At 48.2% G+C, this 27,003-nt stretch overlaps 1 protein-coding gene across 1 annotated transcript in view; it reads right to left on the minus strand.

The window, feature by feature from the left end:
- The window catches only part of BTK (Bruton tyrosine kinase), a 403,461-nt gene that overhangs the window by 365,248 nt on the left and 11,210 nt on the right, over window positions 1–27,003 (minus strand). The window contains exon 2 of the mRNA XM_063936954.1: window positions 5,294–5,659. Coding sequence (XP_063793024.1) covers window positions 5,294–5,443 — 150 coding nt within the window. The 5' untranslated portion in view covers window positions 5,444–5,659. The remainder of the gene's footprint in view (window positions 1–5,293; window positions 5,660–27,003) is intronic.

Below are 27,003 nucleotides of genomic sequence, written 5' to 3' on the forward strand. Positions count from 1 at the left end.
AGCATATAGATTGTAAGCTTGCGAGCAGGGCCTTCCTACCTCTATTTCTGTCTGTTTTTACCCAGTTTTGTTCTATTGCTGTTGTTCTAATTGTAAAGCGCAACGGAACATGCTGCGCTATATAAGAAACTGTTAATAAATAAATAATAAATAATGTTGACATAGTCAACATGTCGTCATGTTCAGCATGACACCGTACACAAAATTTTCACATGGCAACAATGTTGACAAGGGATATTAACCCAAAGCCTAACCAGGGCCAAAACTAGGATTTTTGTCACCCGAGGCAAGGCAGTAATTCGGGGCAAGCCAATAAAGATTGCTCTGGTGTACAGGAACTGACTGACAGGAATTTCTGCCTGGGATCCACTTACAGCACTAATGTTTGAAAAGAACCTTTTCGTGCAGTAAGCCAGCCTTTCGCACAGTAAGCCAAAAAACTAGCACAATTAGAAACAGAAAACCACAATTAGCAGGATAATAAATAGTGATATAATAGTAGTTCTCTTTACCCGAATACCCAATATAGGGGGTAATTCCAAGTTGATCGCAGCAGGAAATTTTTTAGCAGTTGGGCAAAACCATGTGCACTGCAGGGGGGGCAGATATAACATTTGCAGAGAGAGTTAGATTTGGGTGTGGCGTGTTCAAACTGAAATCTAAATTGCAGTGTAAAAATAAAGCAGCCAGTATTTACCCTGCACAGAAACAAAATAACTCACCCAAATCTAACTCTCTCTGCAAATGTTACATCTGCCCCCCCTGCAGTGCACATGGTTTTGCCCAATTGCTAACAAACTTGCTGCTGCGATCAACTCAGAATTACCCCCATAGGCCCTCATTCCGAGTTGATCGTAGCTGTACTAAGTTTAGCACAACTACGATCCTTAACTCAGACATGCGGGGGGACGACCAGCACAGGGCTAATCCGCCCTGCATGTCAGTGTCGGCCACTTCCCCCCACACAAATATAAAAGCATCGCACAGAGGCGATGCCTTTGTATTTGAGGAGCACTCCCGGCCAGCGCAGCTCCTGCGGTTGGCCGGGAGTTACTCGTCGCTCCCGCTGGCCGCAGCGGCTGAGTGACATGTCACGCAGCCGCCACGGCCTGCCCCCAGAATGGTCTGGCCACGCCTGCGTTGGCCGGACCGCTCCCCCTAAATGGCGGCTGTCTCAGAGGCGATCGCTAGGCAGCGATGACTGCCATGCGCCGCATGCGCAGTTCCAACCCGATCGCACAGCTGCAAAGAAGTGCAGCGTGCGATCGGGTCGGAATGACCCCCATAGCTTCAAGGGATTTAACAATAATTTGATGTAATTTCTGGTTTCGCAAAACATTTATTGCACTAAATAAAAATAGAATAAAGTGCACAAATATACAATACAAAATAAACTGGGGGGTGAGTCCCAGCGTACCAGAAATGCTTGGAAAGTGTACAGTGGGTTGTAAAGCAGAGTCCTGGACACTTGGCACAGCTCAACCTCCATAGTCCAATCTAATCTCGAACCTGTCATGAGCATCCACTCCCTCAGTAGGTAGTGTGGTATTTGTGCATGGGTAGCAGCAGGGCCGGATTAAGGTCTGTGGGGGCCCTGGACAACAAACTTGTGTGGCCCCCTATCAACGGTTTCTATGCTGATGAATTTTAACTGAAATGTATGTGTGGAGGAGGCCGTAGGAGGGCAACAACCCAGCAGCAGGACCGCTACCTCCGCCTTTGTGCAAGGAGGAACAGGAGGAGCACTGCCAGAGCCCTGCAAAATGACCTCCAGCAAGCCACAAATGTGCATGTGTCTACTCAAACAATCAGAAACAGACTCCATGAGGGTGGTATGAGGGCCCGACGTCCACAGGTGGGGGTTGTGCTTACAGCCCAACACCGTGCAGGACGTTTGGCATTTGCCAGAGAACACCAAGATTGGCAAATTCGCCACTGGCGCACTGTGCTCTTCACAGATGAAAGCAGGTTCTCACTGAGGACATGTGACAGACGTGACAGAGTCTGGAGACGCCAAGGAGAACGTTCTGCTGCCTGCAACATCCTCCAGCATGACCGGTTTGGCAGTGGGTCAGTAATGGTGTGGGGTGGCATTTCTTTGGGGGGCCGCATAGCCCTCTATGTGCTCGCCAGAGGTAGCCTGACTGCCATTAGGTACCGAGATGAGATCCTCAGACCCCTTGTGAGACCATATGCTGGTGCGGTTGGCCCTGGGTTCCACCTAATGCAAGACAATGCTAGACCTCATGTGGCTGGAGTGTGTCAGCAGTTCCTGCAAGACGAAGGCATTGATGCTATGGACTGGCCCGCCCGTTCCCCAGACCTGAATCCAATTGAGCACATCTAGGACATCATGTCTCGCTCCATCCACCAATGCCACATTGCACCACAGACTGTCCAGGAGTTGTCTGATGCCTTAGTCCAGGTCTTGGAGGAGATCCCTCAGGAGACCATCCACCACCTCATCAGGAGCATGCCCAGGCATTGTAGGGAGGTCATACAGGCACGTGAAGGCCACACACACTACTAAGCCTCATTTTGACTTGTTTTAAGGACATTACATCAAAGTTGGATCAGCCTGTAGTGTGTTTTTCCACTTTAATTTTGAGTGTGACTCCAAATCCAGACCTCCATGGGTTAATAAATATGATTTCCATTGATAATTTTTGTGTGATTTTGTTGTCAGCACATTCAACTATGTAAAGAACGAAGTATTTAATAAGAATATTTCATTCATTCAGATCTAGGATGTGTTATTTTAGTGTTCCCTTTATTTTTTGTGTGCAGTGTATATATATATACACACACACACACACACACACACACACACACACACACACACACACAGTGGTCGAAGTGGAAATTTTGAAGTGGGGGCATAGGAAAGTGAAGTTTACCACACCATATACCCCTTATACACATTATGCACCACAGTAGTAGGACCCCTTATACTATCTAGTACTGGTGCCCCTTTCACATTATACCACGCAGTATGAGCCAAAATTCACATTATAGCACACGGTATGAGCCAAAATTCACATTATACCACACAGAATGAGCAGAAATGCACATTATAGCATACCAAATGAGCTGAAATTCACATTATATCACATGGTATGAGCCGAAATTCACATTATAGCACACAGAATGAGCTGAAATTCACATTATACCACACAGAATGAGCCGAAATTCACATTATGCCACATGGAATGAGACAAAACTCAGGGAGAGTGACAGCAGGGACAGTGACAGAGGGACAGGGAAAGCGACAGCAGGGACATAGGAACAAGGAGAGTGACAGAGGGACAGGGAAAGTGACAGCAGGGACATAGGGACAGGGAGAGTGACAGGGAAAGTGACAGCACGGACATAGGGACAGGGAGAGTGACAGAGGGACAGGGAGAGTGACAGCAGGGACATACGGACAGGGAGAGTAACAGAGGGACAGGGAAAGTGACAGCAGGGACATAGGGACAGGGAGAGTGACAGCAAGGGCATACAGTAGGGACTAGGGAGGGAGAAAGGCAGCAGGGTAAGATTACATATTTAGCAGCGGCGGTGCTGATGATGCTGTGGTCTGCAGTGGATGAGGAGGCTGTGGTCGGCATAGTGCGGAGGAGGCGGAGGTGCAGAGAAGGACTGAGGGCAGCGGCATGGCTGAGGTGTAGTAGAGGAGGAGGCAGAGGGTGGCCGCGGTGCAAGGAGGAGGAGGGTGTGGTCGGCGGCACTGCGGGCGGCTCCTATGACAATGAGAAGGCTGGCAGCGGCGGCACCGCGGGCAGCTCCTATGACCGCGGCGCTAGTATTTAAAATCTGCCGTGGACTGGCAGCCAATCAGGAGCGGCTGCTCAGATTGGCTACCAGTCTAGGCAGATTTGAAATAGTAGCGCCGCGGTTAGCGGCGGGGGACTTCAATGGTCAGTGCTCGAAGAAGTGCCGGTATGCCAATCCGTTGTATACCGGCCACTTCGAGCACGGTATATATATATATATATGTATATATGTTATATTATGTAGTATACAAACACAGCACTGTGTCTGGCTGCTGTGTGCTGCAGCCAGACACAGTGCTGTGTTTGTATTCTATATAGTATATAATATTAATAACTTTGAAGTGACAATAAACAACACTCAAGTGCAGCCCAGGCACCATAATGCTGCAGGCAGCTGAGCTGCTGTACCACAGGGGGAAGCGGTGGTAGGGGAGGGGGGGGGGGGGGGGGGGTCTGGTGCCACACAAAACAAAACAGCTCCAGTCCCAGCCACTCAAACACAGCCCCAGTGCCGCTGAGGAAGGAGTTTAGAGTAAAATGGCAGTGCCTCACTCTCAGCTCCTGAACATCATAGAAATCCCAGCAGCCGCGGCAGTGAGCAAAATCCCGCAAGTCTCCGATGCCACAGAAGCAACTCGGCGGTAAAAGCTGGCCAGCAGCTGTGGCTGTGTACTACAGGGGAAATTGGAGACACAGCTAAATCATGCTGTGCGCCGATTTCAATGGCGGCGGCGGGCACAATGAAGGGGGAGAGTGTGGGGGCCCTTAATGTGTGGGGGCCCCAGGATGACCACTCCTGTCGCCCCTAGGTGGATATGGCCATGGGTAGCAGTTACCAGTGGGAGGAGACAGGGACCTGGGTAGTAGGCACAGCGTGAGGAGCCTGTCTCCCGGACAGCATGCAGAACAGGAGGTGCCGGTCATCTGGGCAGCAATGACAGCTTGAGGAGCCGGTTCCCCTTGGCAGCATGCACAGTGAAGAGCCTGACACCCGGACAGCAAGCACAGCGGGAGGAGCTGGTTCCCTTTGGCAGCATGCACAGTTGAGAAGCCGGTCACAAGGGCAGCGGGAACATCAGAGGATTTGGGGTGCAGGTCCTCTCTCTGAAGCCGCAAGACTTCCGGGATGTAGTGTGCTGCTATGTGCCATGTACAGATGGCAGTTGGCAAGCTGAATTACGCCCCTTCATATTCAGCGTCTGAGGCACGTGCCTCCTTAGCCTCCCCTGGTTACAGCCATGGCCTAACTCTTGTCACTACATTGACATCATATGGTTTATGTGAAGAAATACCTTTCTAACCTGAGAAGTCCCAATGAAATCATAGTGTATATTTATGCTTGTATCTTTATTTTTGTCTTTTTTCTTTCCATTTTATACTATTAGGATGCACATTTCTGTATTGCATGAACCTTTCGCCAAATAAGGCTACCATTAAAAAGAAAGCAAAAACTTCACATTAGTTTTCTTTAGTAAGCCTGATTTCTGCATTTATAAATGAGGAAAAAATATAATTCTTACCCCTCTATCAAAGTCGTATTCGTAGTAAGTGATCTTGTTCTCAGTAAGCACAAACAGCCTTTTCTTGTAGTTCAGGGGAGATGTCTTACGTTTCTGCTGTGATCTCTTTAAGAAAATACTCTCCAAGATACTAGGGGTTGCTGCAGCCATGATAAAAGTTCCTTGTTGGGTGGAGGGTGGATGGGTGATAAAGTGACTGCAACGTATAGCTTTAAGAATAAGCTTGTGCGTCTGACCAAACAGCTGCCGATCTACATATTAAAGTTTGGTTTATCTGTATCTGTCAATCTTGAGCCTTGGTTGGGACATTTGATAATATATTGCTACCAGCACCAGTGGAAGTGGTTCCATAAATCTACAGGAAAACTGAGAATGAAAAGATTGATATATTTGTTAGTCTATGCTTTCACTATGAGCATTTCCTTGTGACAAAATGAAAGTAAGGGTTCAATTTAGATTCAAATTATTTTGTACTTTTCAATGCATTACATGTAGAATGTGGGATCCAGTATACTGTTGTTTTATTGCTGAACTTGTTAAAAAACAAACAAAAAAACAAACAAAGAGGAACAAGATAAAATTAGATTAAATCTTAAATAGTCAGCAAAATTAAAAACAGGCATAAAGAGTAATCCACAAACTCTTAGAGTAAGACTTACTTACTTACTTACACTTACTTATATGTCCAGCAATCACATTTCAAGCTGGATGCCCACATAATTGTTTTTAGAAGAACCTCAGTAAAATTAGTCTTTGCCCAGTTGTGCAGGTTGCTGGATCATATGTAAATGCACTGCACAGGGTGCACACATGCTCACATCAAAGTCTAACGTTGATCAGTAGCAACTCCGTTTACTTTTTAAATGTTTTAGTTTTTCTCCTAATATACTACTCAATTTGTCTATAATCTGCCATAAGTTAGTTATGAGAATGAGAGATCACTAGCAGTAGTTTTATTATATATAAATATTATTGTGAAGATACAGGGCTCCAAATAACTCAGGCATGGTGGTAGATGAAAAAACCAACAGTGGCTTATTGAATAGAATGTGTTATAAACAGTTCAGCCCACTTCTATACTCCAATTCCACATGACAATTCCCACTACTAACTCCTACTTCTGGGTAGCTCTACTTAAACCCTAGAAGCTTCATATTGCAGGGGTTTGTTTGACTTCTTTGGGGTAAATTTACTAAGATGGGAGTTCTATTTAAGATGGGATGTTGCCAATAGCAACCAATCAGATTCCAGTATTATCTTCTAGAAGGTGCTAGATAAATGAGAAGTATTAACTGATTGGTTGCCATGGGCAACATCCCATCTTAAATAGAACTCCCATCTTAGTAAATTTACCCCCTTGTTTTAGGATCTTAAAGCATTGGAATACAATACATATTCTAGTCAAGGTGATTACATCAGCTAGAGAGCCACCCTGTCTGGCCAGTGTCAGCGTCCGGAGTCTTACCGGTACGCTGGGGCCGCGGGGCTGGCTTCGCTGGCGGTGTGCGGGCAGCAGCGGAGGTGGGCTGCTGCGTCGGGTCCGTGGGCAGTAGTGGCGGCGGGACGCCGCTACAGCGGGTCGCTCTTGCTGAGCCGTTGCTAGGAGACCAGAGGCAGTGAGCAATGTAGCTTTGCAGAAAGGTCTGCATTACTGGGCACCGCCATGTTGGAGACCAAGTTTTAAGCATAGTTCCTGTTTCCTGTTTTTTTTCCAGCCAATACAGGGGAAGCTCTCCCTATAAAAGGGGGCTGGTTTAGGACAGGGATGCCAGTGCTTCAAGTTACAACCCTGTTGTAGGTACTTTAGCCTGAGCTCCCAGGATCCTTGTTGTATTCAGGTTACTCCTGCTCTTGCTTGGTCGGTTCTCTGTTGCTGCTGCAGTCCTGCCGTTCCTAACCTGCTACTGCCTGTGGAAGCGCTCCTGGAAAACCCGGTCCAGTAAGACTCTTTGGGCACAGTAGGCCCTGGGTCTTCTGCCTCGTCTTTCAAGCCACACTCCACAGATCTACTTCACCAGCCACGTCTTTGTACCACGACCACAACCTGCAGATTGTTATCTTCAGCCTCATCCTCCAAACCACAGTCCACAGTCCTTGTCTCTAATGGGTTTTAGTAATCTTGCTGATTGCAGGACTGAAGGTGTTGTAAGTGTTAACAGTGGCGTCACAAGAGGGGGGCGGGGGGTGCGGCCCGCTCCCGGGTGTCACCCGCCGAGGGGTGACACTAAAATGCCGGCTCCTGCACAGTGACAGAAGCCGAGTGCTGCACTGTTATATTATGTGCAACACTCGGCTCTTGTCACTGTGTAGGAGCCAGCACTGCAGGGACAGCACCCCTGGGAGTCAGCCCTCACCTCCCACACCCCCCCAGTGAAAAAAAAAAAGGGTGTCGGGACGTGAAGCCCCTCCCCTCCTGCAAAGCCCCGCCCCCTTTTCGTGCCTGCAATGGTCTAAAAACGGGTGCCGCCCACGAAGCCCCGCCTCTCAATTTAAGCCCCACTTATTCCCGTGAAGCCCCACCCTCTTTATCCTCGCTGCCACACCGGGTGTCACAGAGGTGAGTGACGCCTCTGAGTGTTAACCTTCCTGAGTCGTCACGATCGTGATCGAGTGGGGACTCCATCATCTAGTGTTCCAGCAGATCATCGGCTGGTGGGGTTGCCCACAAACAGACATGATGGCTTTTCGGCTCAACAAGAAACTTATGTGGTATTGCTCACGGACCAGGGATCCTCAGGCGAGGGCAGTGGACGCACTGGCATTACCTTGGGCGTACTGGCTGGTCTACCTGTTTCCTCTGATTCCATTGCTCTCAAGGGTGCTAAAGCGAATCAGGAATCAGAGAGCCCAGGAAATTCTGATTGCCCCGGATTGACCTTGGAGGGCGTGGTACGCGGATCTTCTGGACATGTCCGTCGAAGACCCTTGGCCTCTACCACTAAGAAGAGATCTTCTTCAACAAGGACCGTTCATCTACCCGGACTTACGGTGACTTCGCTTGACGGCATGGAGGTTGAGTGGAGCATCCTAGCTTACAAGGGCTTTTCCAAGAAGGTTATTACTACCACGGTTCAGGCCAGGAAACATGTGACGTCAAAACACTATCTTATCTGGAGGCGATATGTCTCTTGGTGCGAGGACCGCCTGCAGAGTTTCACTTGGGACATTTCTTACATTTCCTGCAGGCTGGTGTAGATAAGGGCTTACGTCTTGGTTCCATTAAGGTCCAGATTTTAGCCTTCTCCATTTCCTTTCAGAAGAAATTGGCAGTGTTGCCAGAAGTTCAGACTTTCTTGCAAGGGGTACTCCACATACAACCTCCTTTTGTGCCGCCTACGGCACCCTGGGATTTGGATGTAGTGTTGGCATTTCTACAGTCCTCCTGGTTTGAACCTCTGATGACGGTAGAAGACAAGTACCTCGATGTGTCTCAGAACTGAGGGCCTTATCATGTAAAAGTCTTTTGGTCTTTTACAAGGACAGAGCAGTTCTGTCCAGTTCTGATGCTTCTGCTCTTCCGGAGACATTGAATGCTGTGCGTGCCTTAAAGATCTATGTTAAGCGCACAGCTCAGGTCAGAAAAACTGATTCCTTGTTCATGCTGTATGATGCGCAAGAGAAGGGTAGCCCTGCTTCAAAGCAGTCATTGCTTGTTGGATTAGGCTTACTATCCAACAGGCCTATGTGTCGGCAGCCTTACCTGTTCCTAAGTCTCTGAAGGCCCACTATACAAGATCAGCGTGCTCTTCCTGGGCGACTGCCAATGGAGTCTCGTCCTTGCAACTATGCCGAGCAGCTGCCTGGTCGGGGAAGAACACCTTTGTGAAGTTCTACAAGTTTGATACCCTGGCCAAAGAGGAAACCCAGTTTGGGCAGGCGGTGCTGCAGTAGTCTCCGCACGTTCCTGCCTATTCTGGAAGCTTTGGGACGTCCCCATCGTACTAGATTCCCCAATATCCCTTATGGATGCTAGAGAAAATAGGAGTTTAATACCTACCGGTAAATCCTTTTCTCGTAGTCTATAAGGGATATTGGGCGCCCGCCTCAGTGCGTTGACTTTTCTGCAGTTTCTTGTTATGTAGTTACCTGTTCAGTGGTTGCTGTTGTTGTTACCAGCCATTGCTGGTTGTTGTATGTTAGTGGTGTGCTGGTTTGTAAATCTCACCACTCTTTGTTATCATATTTCCTTCTCTCATACAGTATATATCCTTTCTCCTTCGGCCACGTTTTTACCTATAACTGCCTGTGGGAGGGGGCATAGAGGGGAGGACCCAGCACACCTAGTTGAAGAAATTTAAAGTGCACTGGCTCCTTTGGACCCCGTCTATACCCCATTATACTAGATTCCCCAATATCCCTTATGGACTACGAGAAAAGGATTTACCAGTAGGTATTAAAATCCTGTTATCTGGTTATGCATTCAGACACTCCTGCACCGATTAGAATTAAACCAATGTGAGGTGGTCCAGTTGGATCCTGGCTGGGTTTTAGGGGGGTTAGGGTCCCAGTTGCACCCCACGGCAGAGTGCGCTGAGCAGAAATTTCACCCAGGGAGCCTGTTCTGCACCTTCCACTGGATGGATTTGGAAGAAAACTTCACAATGTTGTAACATTTGATATCAGCAGACATACTAAGGGTTGGAGTTGACTGGACCTCACGGCAGAATGTATGTATTTTGAAGAAAACTTCACACAGTGGTAACATTGGATCCCAGAGGACATACTAGGGGTTGGGGTCCCAGCCGGACCTCCCATTGGTGTAGGCTGGCCAGAACTTTGACCCGGGGTGCCTGTTCTGGGCCTGCCACTAAATGGATTGGAAGAAAATCTTCACTGAGTGGAAACATTGCATCCTAAAAGACATACTAGGGCAGGCATGTCAAACTCATGGTCATCCAGCTGTTGTTGAACTACAAGTCCCAGCATGCTTTACCAGCTGATCAGTGGAATGTATGCTGGCAAAGCATGCTGGGACTTGTAGTTTCACAACAGCTGGAGGGCCACGAGTTTGACATGCATGTACTAGGGGGTTGGGTCTGGTTGGACCTCCCAGTGGAATTTGCCAGGAAAAACTGTGACCCAGGAAGCCTGTTGTGCGCCTTCCACTGAAGAAAACTTTGTAATGTAGTAACATTGGATCTCAGAAGACATACTAGGGGCCTGGGGTCCCGATTGGACCTCCTATTGGCATACGCTGGGCAGAACTTTGACACAGGGAGCCTGTTGTGGATCTTCCACTGGATAGATGTGGAAGATGGCCTGAAATAATTGAATGAAATAACCATAAATCAATGAACTAAAATAACTGACAAATATGGAGGTGGGAAGACAAAAAATGTTGTGTACCCAAAAGCCTTGGAATAGCCACATTGATAACAGTAGAAAAATTTTAAGACCATCTAGCAATGGAAAAGTGTTTATAAAACTGAACAGAAAGAAAAGATAGGGATCAGGGCTACTCGTGAAACCCCAAAAACAAAACGACACTGAGCAGCCACCTCATGGGTGTGGTGGAAGAGTTACTAATTAATTCTAATAAGTTGACAGTTACATCCCACTCATTGATAACTTAATAACTGGAAAATTAAAACCAGTTGGTTAAGGATTACCCGTTTTGCTGAATTATCGCCGGCATCCTGACTCCCCCTTGCAGCCTAATTGTACCCTGCAGCTCTCCCACAGCCTAACTCCGCCATGCTGCCCAACTCCCATCCCGCAGCTTAACTATGCCCTCCTGTAGCCTAACTAAGCCCTTCCTCAACTTAAATCACCCCTGGCATCTTACGTGTCCGGATTAAAAGAGTTGCCCGACCATAAGGTGTCCGATAATCGATGTACCTGCACCCGAAGTCTTCTAATTCAGTGTTAAAAAGTACCCTTTCAGGTTTGATGTTTCAGGGGCTGGTTTCCCGGCTTCAGGATACAAAACAATTTTGTTGTCTTATGCCAGGACTCCCAGAGTGCAGCATTCACTAAATAGGTAAAGAATTGGAGGAGATATTCGTTTATTTTCGTTATATCATTTATCCAAAATTCATAAGACACTTGAGACACCTTCGGGATGACCCATCATTTCGGGTATGAGGTACCTTATGGCAAATCTCTTTCAATATATAGATTTTTATTTACAGCCCTATGCTGTTTCACTTAAATCCCATATAATCGGGATACTACATATTTTTTTAAATACAATTAAAAACATTAAATGGGGGGGCATGATCCATCTTAACTGGGCTCTCCTCTATCTATGCCAAAATCCCTTGTGCTACACCAGCGGACCCCTTTTTACCTTCTCCCTGTACCTTCTGAAGGTCAGCCGTCCCGGGCGGAGCTGGTCATGGAGCCAGGGAGGGATCTGATGCTTCCTGCAGGTTGTGGCCTGTGACTCCACAACGTGCCGGGTCCTCGTTTCAGGTGCAGCAACCGGGAGATGCTAGGCAGTATTCTACATAGGACACAGCCACCATCTTATTATATTATCAGGCTCCGCCAGCATCTATTTGTTGGCAGCTACCTGCTGTTGGTGCCCAATATACCGCAGCTTTCAACGGCTGTTTGCTATTATTACCCTGCTGGGGACTACAGAGAACAATTACCTTTAACATACCTCAGGAGAAAAGGGGATGGCTTAACACTCAGCCAGAACAGACGTGTTTCGCATCAGCTCCTCCGGTGAAGCTCTTCTCCTGAGCTGCAAACCCTCACTCACCACCCAAATTCTGCTACCCTCAGCCCTCCGTACCCTCCTCCTCATCCCCAACATGTCACTCGAATCCCGGAGATCTGTACTCATGGGACCTGACCGGGGCCTACATCAGGCTCCGGAGCCGCGGCCTGGATTTGGGAGCTCCGTCACCACGTCTGGCTTTGTTTGTGCCACAACTGCAGCGGGTGGCTGTTGCTGGCTCCCTGTGACCCAGCCAATGGAGGAGTGGTCAGATAGAGCCCCGAACCCGTATCCCTATAGTGGGAGAGCGCAGAGTCCGGCAGTCTCAGTATATGAGGTGAGGCGCTCAGCCTTCTTTGCTTCTCTTTCTAACCAGGCACCTGTTGAGCCCCGAGGCCACCTGGTCCATTACCTGGTCGCTCCCCTTGGTGCCTTCTGATGGGCAGCGCAACAGTTCCATCCCCACACTGACCTGCTTATAGAGAGACATTGTGCCCTGCATGCTGCAAACCATGAGGGGCATGAACCAGCAGCCATAACAGGTGGACAAACAAACCATGAAGGGCATGACCCAGCAGCCATAACATGTGGACAAACAGACACTGTGCTCTTTGCTCACCACTACCTGTATCCCCCTTTTCTGGAACTTTGAGGGAGTTGATCTCTCCTAACCACCTGAGTACCCCTGACATGAGTTGGTTCTGGATGCGGAACTAGGGAAGCTCACCCACCCACCTTTGAGCTATGACTTAGCGGTGGTTCACGAGTCAGGGCCCCGGCTTGGAAAATTTGGAGGAAGATCCGTTGCACCTCCACCCTGTTACAGCACTATACTTCAGGCTGCCCATCTCCACACTTCAGGCTGATGTCTGACTATGCCTCCTTGGCCTGCTGTCATTAGCTTGCAGTGTCCAGTTTGTCTCTAACTACATGATGCTTCTATGAATTGCCTTACCCTTGCCCGCGAGTCCTCTATTGCTTATCATTATCTGATCTAGAACCACATGGACTAATACTTTCGGACCTGTTATCACTGCTTATCGTTTCATCTCCTGGATGTCCACCATGCCTCCAAAACAAAGCAAGTTTTCTGCTCTAGCTCCTCCTATTAAATTTATTTATCATTGCACTCCTCAACCTATACCTACTGGGAAGCTCGCAGTAGCTTCTACCCTTACAGCTGCTCCTTCACCACACTCTGATTTTGGACTTAAACACCTTCTGCTGATGCTCCCCTTATGATCCGCACACTCCATCAGATGCTCCAAGCACTCCGGACAAATCTCACCTCTGACCTCCATTCCTCCATTACCCAACTTACTGGTGTGGTGACGAATATTGGCGACCACACCAATCACTTGGAGAATAAAGTCAAGGAGTTGGTTACTTCTCATAAACCTTCTCACTTCCCATAATTCAGTCCTTGCAGAGCTTTCGGAAGTCAAGGACAAACTAGCCGACTTGGAGGATGGGTCCAGAAGGATCAATATCAAGATTAGAGGCGTTCCGGAAATGGTGTCGACCGTTGACCTCCATGATTTTGCCTTAACTCTCTTTCAAAAATTGCTTCTGTCGGCAGAAGATCGAGATTTACTTATTGATAGAATCCATCATCTCCCTAAGTCTCGTTCTGCTCCTACTAGTTCTTCCCAAGGTACTCTCCTGCGTCTTCACTTTGTCACGCTCGGAGTAAGTTGAGGTTCCGACAACCGAGTTTTGGCTGAAGGGACGGCTGCCTGTGAGGTGAATAAACGAGGTGGCTGAATGTAATTCCTCCTCATGGGTTGGAGGCCCAACTAAGTGGTAGTGTTGGCAGGAAGGCATAAGAAACTAGGAGGACTCCGTAAGAAGATAACTGTAGTTTTAATGAATAACAGGTTGTACACAAATACTTGGGGAATTGAAAGAAACTGAATTAAAGAACTGGAGTCTATGGTTATATGACTTGAAGAATGAAGCTGAAACACTCCGGTAATGAACTGAAGGACTGTGGTTTATGATAGAAAGACAAGGCTGAAAAACTTTGACTTTGAAAAAGTGGATGTTGTAGTTGTTGATTGAAAAGACGAGGCTGAAGAACTGTGACATTGAAGAAGTGGATACTGTGGCTGGTGATAGACGAGGCTGAAGAGCTTTGACTTTGAAGAAGTGGATACTGTGGCTTGAGGTGAGGAGATGTCTACGGGATCCACCGTTAGCACCTGAAGGACCTCTACGACCTGGGGACCTGTGAGTGCTTCCACGAGTGTCGATGGGCTTAGACAACAGGACCGCAGCAGCGTTAGCGTACCGACGGATGAGAGCAACCAGGACCAGGACACCAGAAGCAACCTGGGAGCACAGAGCTAGAGAACCTTTTACAGGAAAGTAACTTGAAGCACTGGCACTCTCCCTCTGGGCCAGCCCCCTTTTGTAAGGGGAAATCACACAGGATTGGCTGGACACAGAGTTGGAACTTCATTGGCAATTCTCTGGTCTCCAACATGGCTGCCCCCAGCACAGGAGACATACTCAGCTGTAGTACACAGCCCAGCTCTGGCCTCTGACACACTGAGGCTGTGTCACACTAGAGGACCCTGCTGCAGCAACTCCTGCTACAGCGCCCGGCTCTCCGGACCCCCGGACCTGGCCCTTGGAAGTCACACACCCATCCAGGAGGACTCGCCGCCAGCAGTTCCTTGTCGCCGCAGCCACGCCAACCACCGGCACGGCAAACCCCTGGAGCCCCCGCCGGAGGTAAGGCTCCGGATACTGACACACTTCTTCAAAATTAAGGAGGACATTCTTAAGGCTGCCCATTCGGCGGAAGTACCGACATCTTAGACAGCTTACAACTCTTCCCAGATTTATCGATCCATACTATAAACAAACTAAGATCCTTTCAACCCATTACGAAAGCACTACGTGACCGAGATATACAATACCAATTGGGATTTCTGGTTAAGCTGTTAGTGAGGAAGGAAGGATCCACTTTCGTTATCTCATCTGTGGATACTAGTGTCAAACTTCTGTTGGAATGGAATATCCCCACTTCGATACCCTCATCTTCCCCAGGCCCTCTTCTACAATCGGAATGGTCCAAGGTGGGATAATGGTACTTTAGCTTTATTGTTGCTATGTCTTATGAACACTTGCTGGACAAGTCGAAGCCGTGTTGAACTGAGTCCTAAACACCTATAGTTTTCTGACTAAGGGGGTCATTCCGACCCGATGGCTCGCTGCAGTTTATCGCAGCGCAGTGATCGGGTCAGAACTGCGCATGCACCTGCGCCGCAGTGCGCTGGCGCATGCCGGATGACCAAACGCCATCGGTCCTTAGCGATCGCCTCTGCCTGATTAACAGACAGAGGCAATCACTGGGCAGGAGGTGGCGGTACGGCGGCATTTGGCTGCCATTTTCAATGCAGGCGCGGGCGGACCGCTCGGGGGGTGGGGCGGGCCGCAGCGGCTGCGTGATGTCACACGCAGCCGCTGCGACCAGGGGCAGTGACGTTCAACTCCCTTTTGTACTTGTGCGGGGGGTGGGGCGGACAGACATGCGGAGCTGGCTAGCCCTGTGCCGGGCGTCCCCCACACAAGTCAGAATGACCCCCTAAGTTTCTTATTGAATGGACTTCCACATGAGACGTAGCTTTACATTGGACTTGGTGTTTAAGAGTGGTTATAGTATGGTGTTTTTTAGGAGGTTTAAATAGGGCCGCAAATAATCTACCAGCTTTGTTTCCCCACCTGTAGAACCTGTTCTTAGTGAAATCAATGGAGTACTTAGCTCGGGTCGCCAGGTAAGTCTCGAACAATTGCCTAGCTAGTTTATATGCAGTTAGAGTGGCATCAGATGGGGAGATAGTGTATTGTTGGAATGCTGCTGACATTTTTCCGAGAGACATAGCTAATTATGTGCCCTCTCATTACCACCTTAGAGGCCTCCCAGAAAAGTGCTGGGTTGTCCCAATAGTTCAAATTCTCATCCACATAATTAGTCCAGTGATAAATAAAGTATGACTTAAAATCATCATTTGATGATAAATATTGGGGGAATCTCCAAATACGATCCGATGGGTACATGGTAGATCTTTGCGAAACAGAATGGCTACTCCCCTAGCCTTTTTGCAAAGGGGCGGAGATACAGGATCCGATCCAGGCTGCCTTTAAAGTATTTTCTGCATTAGGTATCCAGTGTGTTTCCTGCAGGAACACCACATCTGGGTGAAAGCGTCTGAGGTGTGTAGTGACCCTCTTTCTTTTAACAGGAGTGTTTAAGCCACCCACATTCCAGGAAATAATTTGCAAGGGTTTTGGGGGCAGGGCATTAGAAGTGGTAGAATCTGGTAGAATCTGAGGATGGCATGACTACTTATCCCCGAGAAAGGAATAATGGCTGTTGGTCTTCCAATATCTAAAATCCCGGTCAGCGGCCTCCTCCCAATTTTCAAGCTCCTTGCATGAAATTAAAAAAGCTACAGATATGCAATCAAGTTTTGCAATTGGATATAACATTATCAATACAATCAATAGTAAATAACCAGAATGTCTCATAACCTCAATTTCAAACATTTTCCAACAAAACAGAACAGTCGCTGGCACCATCTAGGTCTAGAGGTGCGCACGTAGAACATGGAACAATAGTACTTATGGAACTGTAAGTACAGGGGTAGTAACCCCAGAAGTAATCATAATGAGTAAAAATCATTCTCACTCGGGGAGAGCATGTCCTGATAACATAAACCACGGAATATTACAAAGTCAAGATCTATCTATTTCGGGGATCATTGTGGTGATCTATTAGTTAGAAAATGAGATCTAGCAGACTCTGGGTTCATCAAGAACAATTGAGTACCATTGTCCAACACCCTCAGCTTCGCTGGGTACAGCAGAGCGAATCTAATGTTTTAGTTGTGGAGATATGAACAGACTTCTGAGAATTCTTTACGTTTAAGAGCGACAGCCACTGAGAAATCTTGAAAAATAAGAATTTTTTGACCTCCAACCACCAAATCTCTTGTTCTGTGGTAAGCAGTCAGAATTTTTTCTTTGGTTCTATAATCAAGGTACCAGGCAATAACTGGGCGGGAGCATTTGGGCCCCCCAACGTGTACAGCACCCAATCTGTGGGCCCTCTCTTTATATGGGACTTCTAAGACATCTAAGATTCACAGGGCATTGGGCAAATCTGTATTGAGGAATGAGGTTAGAGTAGGGCCCAGAAATGATTCTGGGATTCCAACAAAGCTCAAGTTATTTCTGCGTGATCTATTCTCGAGATCCTCCCATTTGTTTTGTAATTGTAAAGTGAGTTTCTCTTGGGACGTTACCTCTGTCTGGCGGGATTGTAAATTATCCTCTACATCATTCACTCTCATTTCCAGTGTTATAATGCGTGTGGCATGGGAATCTATGCGGGCCAATTCAACATCTAAACGGGTCTGGAAATCATTAAATCTTTTATCTATGAGAGGCATCAGGAAATATGAGATTTCCTTTGCTGTGAGGGGAGAGGTCTGTCCCCAGTGATGTCAGAAGATCCCAGATCAGAACCAGAGGGGAAGGGGGGGCCAGATTTTTGTGATGAACCCTTACCCTTTCCCGTTTTAGCAGAAGAGTTCAGCTGTTTGGGGGGCATAGTGTTATCTATATATTTGTCCATGCCCTGGAAGAAGTGTGGGGAGAAATGAGGGTGGAGGCAGGTCTCTCCAATTAAAGAGCTGGTGATCACCTAATAACAAGCTAGAAAATACGGGCGGGTAATATTAGTAAGTTACAAAAGCAAATACATGATCCCTCTGGGGATGGTTCCCACAATATATTCCCTACATGAAGGGAAAAAGTTACAAAATACCAGACTCAGGGTCAGAGAATTTGGAAATTATCAGGAATTACGTCTCACGTTATTTAAGGTGAGGGTTATAGAACACCCCGTAAGGATTGAGTGAATACAGTGCAATCACAAGTAATAGCATGCGTTAGCAGAAATGAAGCTTACAGATAAACGAGTTCTATATGAGGAAGCCACTCCCCCACTGGAGGAGTGTGCGCCCTCATGATGGTGATACACAAACTAAATTCGAGAATCAGTAAAGGGAACTACATTACCAGGTAGCATATGAACCGTGCAGACAAGTTGATAAATTAATTTAGCAAAATGAATGTGATACTTCACCACCAGATGGCAATGAACACTAGTAAAGACACATCAACGGAACTGGTGTAATAGACCGTAATGACAATACTGGTTCCTAGTGGCATCCAATAGATTTAGGAAAAAGCAGGAAAGAAGTACAATATCTACATTTGTGTAGAGGGAGATATAAGAAAATAAAAATAAAAATAAATAAAAACAAACACAGATAACTCTTCTCCAATGCAAGAGTAGTAGGGATATCGAGCGCCTCACGGCTGAGCAAGGCAGCAGTCCTCAGAAAGTTCCACCCCAAGCACTTATCAGGATATAAAGTAGAGAAGCAATGTTGTAATGTGGGACAGTCAAATTTAATGAAGGATGGGGCAGAAGGGGAGGGTTTAGTGGCTGGCACGTAAGACAGAAGTCCAATCCAGGGGCTGGATCTTGTTATCACTGGGCAAGGTATGCCAGGGAAGGGGCAGAGCAAAAAATTAGCAGCTTATAAGGAGTATTTATATGTAGTCACTGAAGGCTGGGGGCACACTCAACCATGCAAACAGCAAACTATGTCAACACACTGAGAGGCACAGCCAGTGCAGGGAGATAGGGCTCCATGACAAGTACAGTGTTGCACAGCAGGCCATTCTCCTCACGATGCATGCCACATTGGGAGCAGTAATGTTGAGCCCCACACCCTGCAGGAAGCCCAGTCTTCTTCACCACTTGGTACAGGCTACAGAGCACAGGGGCCAATTAGTTGTTTGCTGTCGGGAAGGGGCCAGACCACCCAGGGTGCTCCACTACTGAGCAGTGAAGCACTCACCCAGTGCTCCAGCCAGAGCAGGAGGCAGTACACTGTAATCCCCAATGCTCCGGGTCAGGTCGCGCAGTCCTCGACGACCAGGTAGGCTCAGTGGGAGGGAACAGCAGGACTGCTGCAGAGGGAGCACACGGCCGTCACCGCTGCCCAGCGCCGCCGCACAGACCTGATCCCAGCACTTTAAGCCGCAATGGCTATTACTTTGCTGCGGGACGGAGGTGCAGGGGAGTTAGTGGAAAGGCTCCAGGCACTGTAGAGGGGTGGGGAGGCTCATGGCAGTACCTGCAGATCGGGCCGCCATTCATGTCACCAGTATCAGTGACCGGACCCCGGTAGAGTTATTGGGTCTCAGGCTCTACAAGGGTCTCAGATTGCGCTCCACCCTGTCCCACTGTCCAGGGCATGCAAGCAAGCATATGGGGGGAATAAAAATGGCTGGATGGCTCTGGATGGTTAGATTCTCCTGAGGAGCCCTTCTAAAATGCTGGATGCCCCGCCCACCGGAAGTCCGGACTTTTGGGTTTTAAATTTTTCTTGTTTTTCTTTTTTCTCTCGCCATAGGGGTGTGGCTTCATGGGGAAGGGGTGTGGCCACAAAATAATTCCAATTCATATTACGGTGCACAGTAGTTTCCAATATTCCAGTTACGCCGCACAGTAGCACCACTACACCAGGCACAGTAGCACTACTACACCAGGTAGAGCCCCTTTTACACAGTACGGCAGCCAGTCCCCCTTTTTACACATTATCGCAGCCAGTCCTCCTTTTTACACATTACGGCAGACAGCGTCCCCTTTTTACACATTACGGCAGACAGCGTCCCCTTTTTACACTATAGGTAGACAGCGTCCCCTTTTTACACATTACGGCAGACAGCGTCCCCTTTTAACACCTTATGGCAGACAGTGTCCCCTTTTTACACATTACGGCAGACAGCGTCCCCTTTTTACACCTTATGGCAGACAGCGTCCCCTTTTTAAACATTACGGCAGACAGCGTCCCCTTTTTACACCTTACGGCAGAGTGTCCCCTTTTTACACCTTACGGCAGACAGCGTCCCCTTTTTAAACATTACGGCAGACAGCATCCCCTTTTTACACGTTACGGCAGACAGCACCCCCTTTTTACACCTTACGGCAGACAGCTTCCCCTTTTTACACCTTACGGCAGACAGCGTCCCCTTTTTACACATTACGGCAGACAGCGTCCCCCTTTTTACACATTACAGCAGACAGCGTCCCCCTTTTTACACATTATGGCAGACAGTGTCCCCCTTTTTACACATTACGGCAGACATTGGCCCTTTTTACACATTACTAGTCCTTGACCCTAAACTTGATAGATCCAGTGCCGTAACTAGACATTTTAGCTCTGTGTGCAAGAAATGGCATTGGTGGAGCCCCCCTTTTAAAAAAATAAAGTCAGTGCGCACCGTAGGGGTGTGGCTTCATGGATAAGGGGTGTGGCCACACAATAATTCCAATTCATATTACGGTGTACAGTAGTCTCCAATATTCCAGTTACGCCGCACAGTAGCACCACTACACCAGGTAGAGCCTCTTTTACACATTACGGCAGCCAGTCCCCCTTTTTACACATTATGGCAGCCAGTCCTCCTTTTTACACATTACGGCAGACAGCGTCCCCTTTTTACACATTACGTCAGACAGCGTCCCCCTTTTTAAACCTTACGGCAGACAGCGTCCCCTTTTTAAACAGTACGGCAGACAGCGTCCCCTTTTTACACCTTACGGCAGACAGCGTCCCCTTTTTACACATTACGGCAGACAGCATCCCCTTTTTACACCTTACGGCAGACAGCGTCCCCTTTTTAAACATTACAGCAGACCATCCCCTTTTTACACCTTACGGCAGACAGCGTCCCCTTTTTACACCTTACGGCAGACAGCGTCCCCTTTTTAAACATTACGGCAGACAGCGTCCCCTATTTACATGTTACGGCAGACAGCGCCCCCTTTTTACACCTTACGGCAGACAGCGTCCCCCTTTTTACACATTATGGCAGACAGCGTCCCCCTTTTTACACATTACGGCAGACATCGGCCCCTTTTTACACACTACGACAGACAGTGTCCCCTTTTTACACATTAGCTAGACAGCATACCCCTTTTTATACATGACGGCAGACAGTCCCCCTTTTTACACAAAAGAATATCCCTTTAACTCTGTATCAGCAATACAAAAATAAAAATGGGCAGTACTTGATTCTTATTGGCACTATAGATGACACCCTGGTCACTGTGGTCTCCCTATATGCTCCTAATTCCCATCAAATTCCTTTTCTTCAAGATACTTTTGAGGAAATCCATAAGGTTAGACAGGGAGCACTCATTGTAATGGGTAATTTTAATCTAGTCCGTGACCCTAAACTTGATAGATCCAGTGCTGTAACTAGACATTTTAGCTCTGTGTGCAAGAAATGGCATTGGTGGCGCCCCCCCTTTAAAAAAAAAAAAGATTTTACTCACCGGTAAATCTATTTATCGTAGTCCGTAGTGGATGCTGGGGACTCCGTAAGGACCATGGGGAATAGACGGGCTCCGCAGGAGACTGGGCACTCCAAGAAAGATTTAGTACTACTGGTTTGCACTGGCTCCTCCCTCCATGCCCCTCCTCCAGACCCCAGTCAAGGAAACTGTGCCCGGAAGAGCTGACATTACAAGGAAAGGATTTTGGAATCCAGGGTAAGACTCATACCAGCCACACCAATCACACCGTATAACTTGTGATAACATACCCAGTCAACAGTATGAACAACAACAGAGCATCAGACAAACCTGATGCAACCATAACATAACCCTTATTTAAGCAATAACTATATGCAAGTATTGCAGAAGAAGTCTGCACTTGGGACGGGCGCCCAGCATCCACAACGGACTACGAGAAATAGATTTACCGGTGATTAAAATCTTATTTTATCTAACGTCCTAGTGGATGCTGGGGACTCCGTAAGGACCATGGGGATTATACCAAAGCTCCCAAACGGGCGGGAGAGTGCGGATGACTCTGCAGCACCGAATGAGCAAACACAAGGTCCTCCCCAGCCAGGGTATCAAACTTGTAGAACTTTGCAAAAGTGTTTGAACCCGACCAAGTAGCTGCTCGGCAAAGCTGTAATGCCGAGACCCCTCGGGCAGCCGCCCAAGAAGAGCCCACCTTCCTTGTGGAATGGGCTTTTACTGATTTTGGAGGCGGCAAGCCAGCCGCAGAATGAGCCTGCTGAATCGTGTTACAGATCCAGTGAGCAATAGTTTGCTTTGAAGCAGGAGCACCCAGCTTGTTGGATGCATACAGGATAAACAGCGAGTCAGTTTTCCTGACTCCAGCCGTTCTGGCTACATAAATCTTCAAAGCCCTGACTACATCTAGTAACTTGGAATCCTCCAAGTCACGAGTAGCCGCAGGCACCACAATAGGTTGGTTCAAATGAAAAGATGACACCACCTTTGGCAGAAATTGCGGACGAGTCCGTAATTCTGCCCTGTCCATATGGAAAACCAGATAGGGGCTTTTACATGACAAAGCCGCCAATTCTGACACACGCCTAGCCGAAGCTAAGGCCAATAGCATGACCACTTTCCACGTGAGATATTTTAACTCCACGGTCTTAAGCGGCTCAAACCAGTGAGATTTCAGGAAACTCAACACCACGTTAAGATCCCAAGGTGCCACTGGTGGCACAAAAGGGGGCTGAATATGCAGCACTCCCTTTACAAACGTCTGAACTTCAGGTAGAGAAGCTGTTTTTTTATGAAAGAAACTGGATAGGGCCGAAATCTGGACCTTAATGGACCCCAATTCTAGGCCCAAAGTCACTCCCGACTGTAGGAAGTGAAGGAAACGGCCCAGCTGGAATTCCTCTGTAGAGGCATTCCTGGCCTCACACCCAGCAACATATTTTCGCCATATACGGTGATAATGTTTAGCCGTCACGTCCTTCCTAGCCTTTATCAGCGTAGGAATAACCTCATCCGGAATCCCTTTTTTCTACTAGGATCCGGCGTCCAACCGCCATGCCGTCAAACGCAGCTGCGGTAAGTCTTGGAACATACAAGGTCCCTGCTGCAACAGATCCTGCCCTAGAGGCAGAGGCCATGGGTCCTCTGTGAGCATTTCTTGCAGCTCTGGATACCAAGTCCTTCTTGGCCAATCCGGAACAATGAGTATTGTTCTCACTCCACTTTTCCTTATGATTCTCAGCACCTTGGGTAAGAGAGGAAGAGGAGGAAACACATAAACCGACTGGAACATCCACGGTGTCACCAGTGCGTCTACAGCTATCGCCTGAGAGTCTCTTGACCTGGCGCAATACCTCTGTAGCTTTTTGTTGAGGCGGGATGCCATCATGTCCACCTGTGGCAGTTCCCACCGACCTACAATCTGCGCGAAGACTTCTTGATGAAGTCCCCCCTCTCCCGGGTGGAGGTCGTGCCTGCTGAGGAAGTCTGCTTCCCAGTTGTCCACTCCCGGAATGAACACTGCTGACAGTGCTCGTACGTGATTCTCCGCCCATCGAAGAATTCTGGTGGCTTCCGCCATCGCCACCCTGCTCCTTGTGCCGCCTTGGCGGTTTACATGAGCCACTGTGGTGATGTTGTCTGATTGGATCAGCACCGATTGGTTGCGAAGCAGGGTCTCCGCTTGACTTAGGGCGTTGTATATGGCCCTTAGTTCCAGGATATTGATGTGAAGGCAAGTCTCCTGACTTGACCACAGCCCTTGGAAACTTCTTCCCTTAGTGACTGCCCCCCACCCTCGGAGGCTTGAATCCGTGGTCACCAGGACCCAGTCCTGAATGCCGAACCTGCGGCCCTCGAGAAGGTGAGTACTCTGCAGCCACCACTGGAGAGACACCCTGGCCCCGGGGGATAGGGTGATTAACCGATGCATCTAAAGATGTGATCCGGACCACTTTGTCCAGTAGGTCCCATTAGAAGGTCCTCTCATGGAACCTGCCGAAAGGAATGGCCTCGTATGAGGCCACCATCCTTCCCAGGACTCGAGTGCAGTGATACACTGACACCTGTTTTGGTTTTAATAGATTCCTGACCAGTGTCACAAACTCCTGAGCTCTCTCTATCGGGAGATAAACCCTTTTCTGGTCTGTATCAAGGATCATGCCTAGGAGAGGCAGATGAGCTGTAGGAACCAACTGCGACTTTGGAATATATAGAATCCAGCCGTGTTGCCGTTACACTTCCAGAGAAAGTGATACGCTGTTCAGCCACTGCTCTCTTGATCTCGCTTTTATGAGGAGATCGTCCAAGTACGTGATAATAGTGACACCTTGCTTCCGCAGGAGCACCATCATTTCCACCATTACCTTGGTGAATATTCTCAGGGCCGTGGAGAGACCAAACGGCAACGTCTGAAATTGGTAATGACAATCCCGTACCGCAATTCTGAGGTACGCCTGATGAGGTGGATAAATGGGGACATGAAGGTATGCCTCCTTTATGTCCCGAGTCACGATAAAATCTCCCCCTTCCTTTCAGGCTTGTAACGACCGCTCTTAGCGATTCCATCTTGAACTTGATCCTTTTCAGGTATATGTTCAGGGATTTTAATTCAATATGGGTCTGACCGAACCGTCTGGTTTCGGGACTACCACATGGTCGAATAATAACCCCCTCCTTGTCGAAGGAGGGGAACCTTGACCACCACCTGTTGAAGATACAATTTGTGAATTGCAGTTAACCCTGTTTCCCTCTCGTGGGGGGAAGCCGGCAGGGCCGTCAGTGAGGAGGCATCTTCTCAAAGTCCAGCTTTTATCCCTGAGACACAATATCTATTGCCCAGGGATCTAACAGGGAGTGAACCCACTTGTTGCAGAACTTACGAAAGCGTGCCCCCACCGGGCCTAGCTCCGTCTGTGGAGCCTTTTTTCCAGCGACATGCAGTGGATTTTCATAGAGGCCGGGGAGGACTTCTGTTCCTGGGAACTAGCTGTGTTGTGCAGCTTCTTTCCTCTGGCCCCGCCTCTGGCAAGAAAGGACGCATCTCGGCCTTTCTTGTTTCTTTGTTCGAAAAGCTGCATTTGATAATGACGTGCTTTCCTAGGCTGTGCAGGAATATAAGGCAAAATATCCGAATTACCAGCTATAGCCGTGGAGACCAGGTCCGAGAACCCTTCTCCACACAATACTCAGCCTTCCATATGCCACTTAAGTTGGCATCATCTGTCCATTGCATATTCTACAGGACACGTCAAGCAGAAATCGACATAGCTTTGACTCTAGGACCCAGTATACTCATGTCTCTTTGGGCATGTTTGATTATATATATCTTTAATATATATATATATATAACTTTCTATATACATATATATATATATATATATATACATACTAGGGTCTCAATTTCTGCTGATAAGGTACCTATCCACGCCGCCCCCGCGCTATAAACCCATGCCGACACAATCGCCAGCCTGAGTAGTGTACCAGAATGTGCACGCTATCTGCAGGATCCCTGAGAATAGCTAGGGCTACCTTCTGGGCAAACGTGACACCCTAGGGGAAGATTCCCATCACATCCTGGCCCTAGTGGGGAAAGGATACTGCCTGAGAATTCTTTGTGGGAAGCTGCAGTCTCTTGTCTGGAGATTCACGCTCTTTTTCCTCATGAGAGGAGGGACATTTACCTCAGCTTTCTTCCCCTTAACATGTCTATCCTTGTGTCAGAGACATGAGTCATCAGTGATATGCAAATCATCTTTAATACAATAATCATATATTGAATACTTTTCTGCCATTTTGGCTTTAACTTTGCATTATCGTAGTCGACACTGGAGTCAAACTCCGTGTCAATATCAGTGTTTATTATTTTGGATAGTGAGCATTGTGAGACTCTGAAGGTCTCTGTGCCATAGGGACAGACATGGGTAGATTTCCTGTCTGTTCTCTAATCTTTTGTGCAATAAATTCACCTTAGCACTTACACATATCCAAACAGGTGTCGGCGTTGTCGATGGAGACACCCTCTCACACACATATTTGCTCTATCTCCTCCTTAGGGGAGCCTTTTACCTCAGACATGTCGACACACACGTACCGACACACCACACACACAGGTGATGCTCAATTTGAAGACAGTTCCCCCACAAGGCCCTTTGGAGAGACAGAGAGAGAGTATGCCAGCACACACCCCAGCGCTATATGACCCAGGAATCACACAGTAACTTAGTGTTAACCCAGTAGCTGCTGTATATATTGTTTTTACGCCAAATTTATGTGCCCCCCCTCTCTTTTTCACTCTCTCTATCGTGCTTCTGCAGGGGAGAGCCTGGGGAGCTTCCTCTCAACGGAGCTGTGGAGAGAAAATGGCGCTGGTGAGTGCTGAGGAAGAAGGCCCCGCCCCCTCAGCGGCGGGCTTCTGTCCCGCGATTTTGTGTAAAATGAATGGCGGGGGCTCATGCATATTACAGTGCCCAGCTGTATATATGCTGCTTTTTGCCAGGAGGTAATCAATTGCTGCCCAGGGCGCCCCCCCCTGCGCCCTGCACCCTACAGTGACCGGAGTGTGTGGGTTAGTGTGGGCGCAATGGCGCACAGCTGCAGTGCTGTGCGCTACCTCATATGAAGACAGGAGTCTTCTGCCGCCGATTTTGACGTCTTCTTGCTTCAACCCGCCGGCTTCTGTCTTCTGGCTCTGCGAGGGGGACGGCGGCGCGGCTCCGGGAACGGACGACCAAAGTTAGGTTTCCTGTGTTCGATCCCTCTGGAGCTAATGGTGTCCAGTAGCCTAAGAAGCGCAACCTAGCCGCAGTTAGTAGGTTTGCTTCTCTCCCCTCAGTCCCACGTAGCAGAGAGTCTGTTGCCAGCAGAAGCTCTCTGAAAATAAAAAACCTAACTAAAATACTTTCTTATTAGCAAGCTCAGGAGAGCTCACTAAAATGCACCCAGCTCTGTCCGGGCACAGATTCTAACTGGGGTCTGGAGGAGGGGCATGGAGGGAGGAGCCAGTGCACACCAGTAGTACTAAATCTTTCTTGGAGTGCCCAGTCTCCTGCGGAGCCCGTCTATTCCCCATGGTCCTTACGGAGTCTCCAGCATCCACTAGGACGTTAGAGAAATAGAGGCAGTGCG

The sequence above is a fragment of the Pseudophryne corroboree genome, chromosome 8 (genome assembly GCF_028390025.1).
Source record: "Pseudophryne corroboree isolate aPseCor3 chromosome 8, aPseCor3.hap2, whole genome shotgun sequence".
Classification (NCBI taxonomy): domain Eukaryota; kingdom Metazoa; phylum Chordata; class Amphibia; order Anura; family Myobatrachidae; genus Pseudophryne; species Pseudophryne corroboree.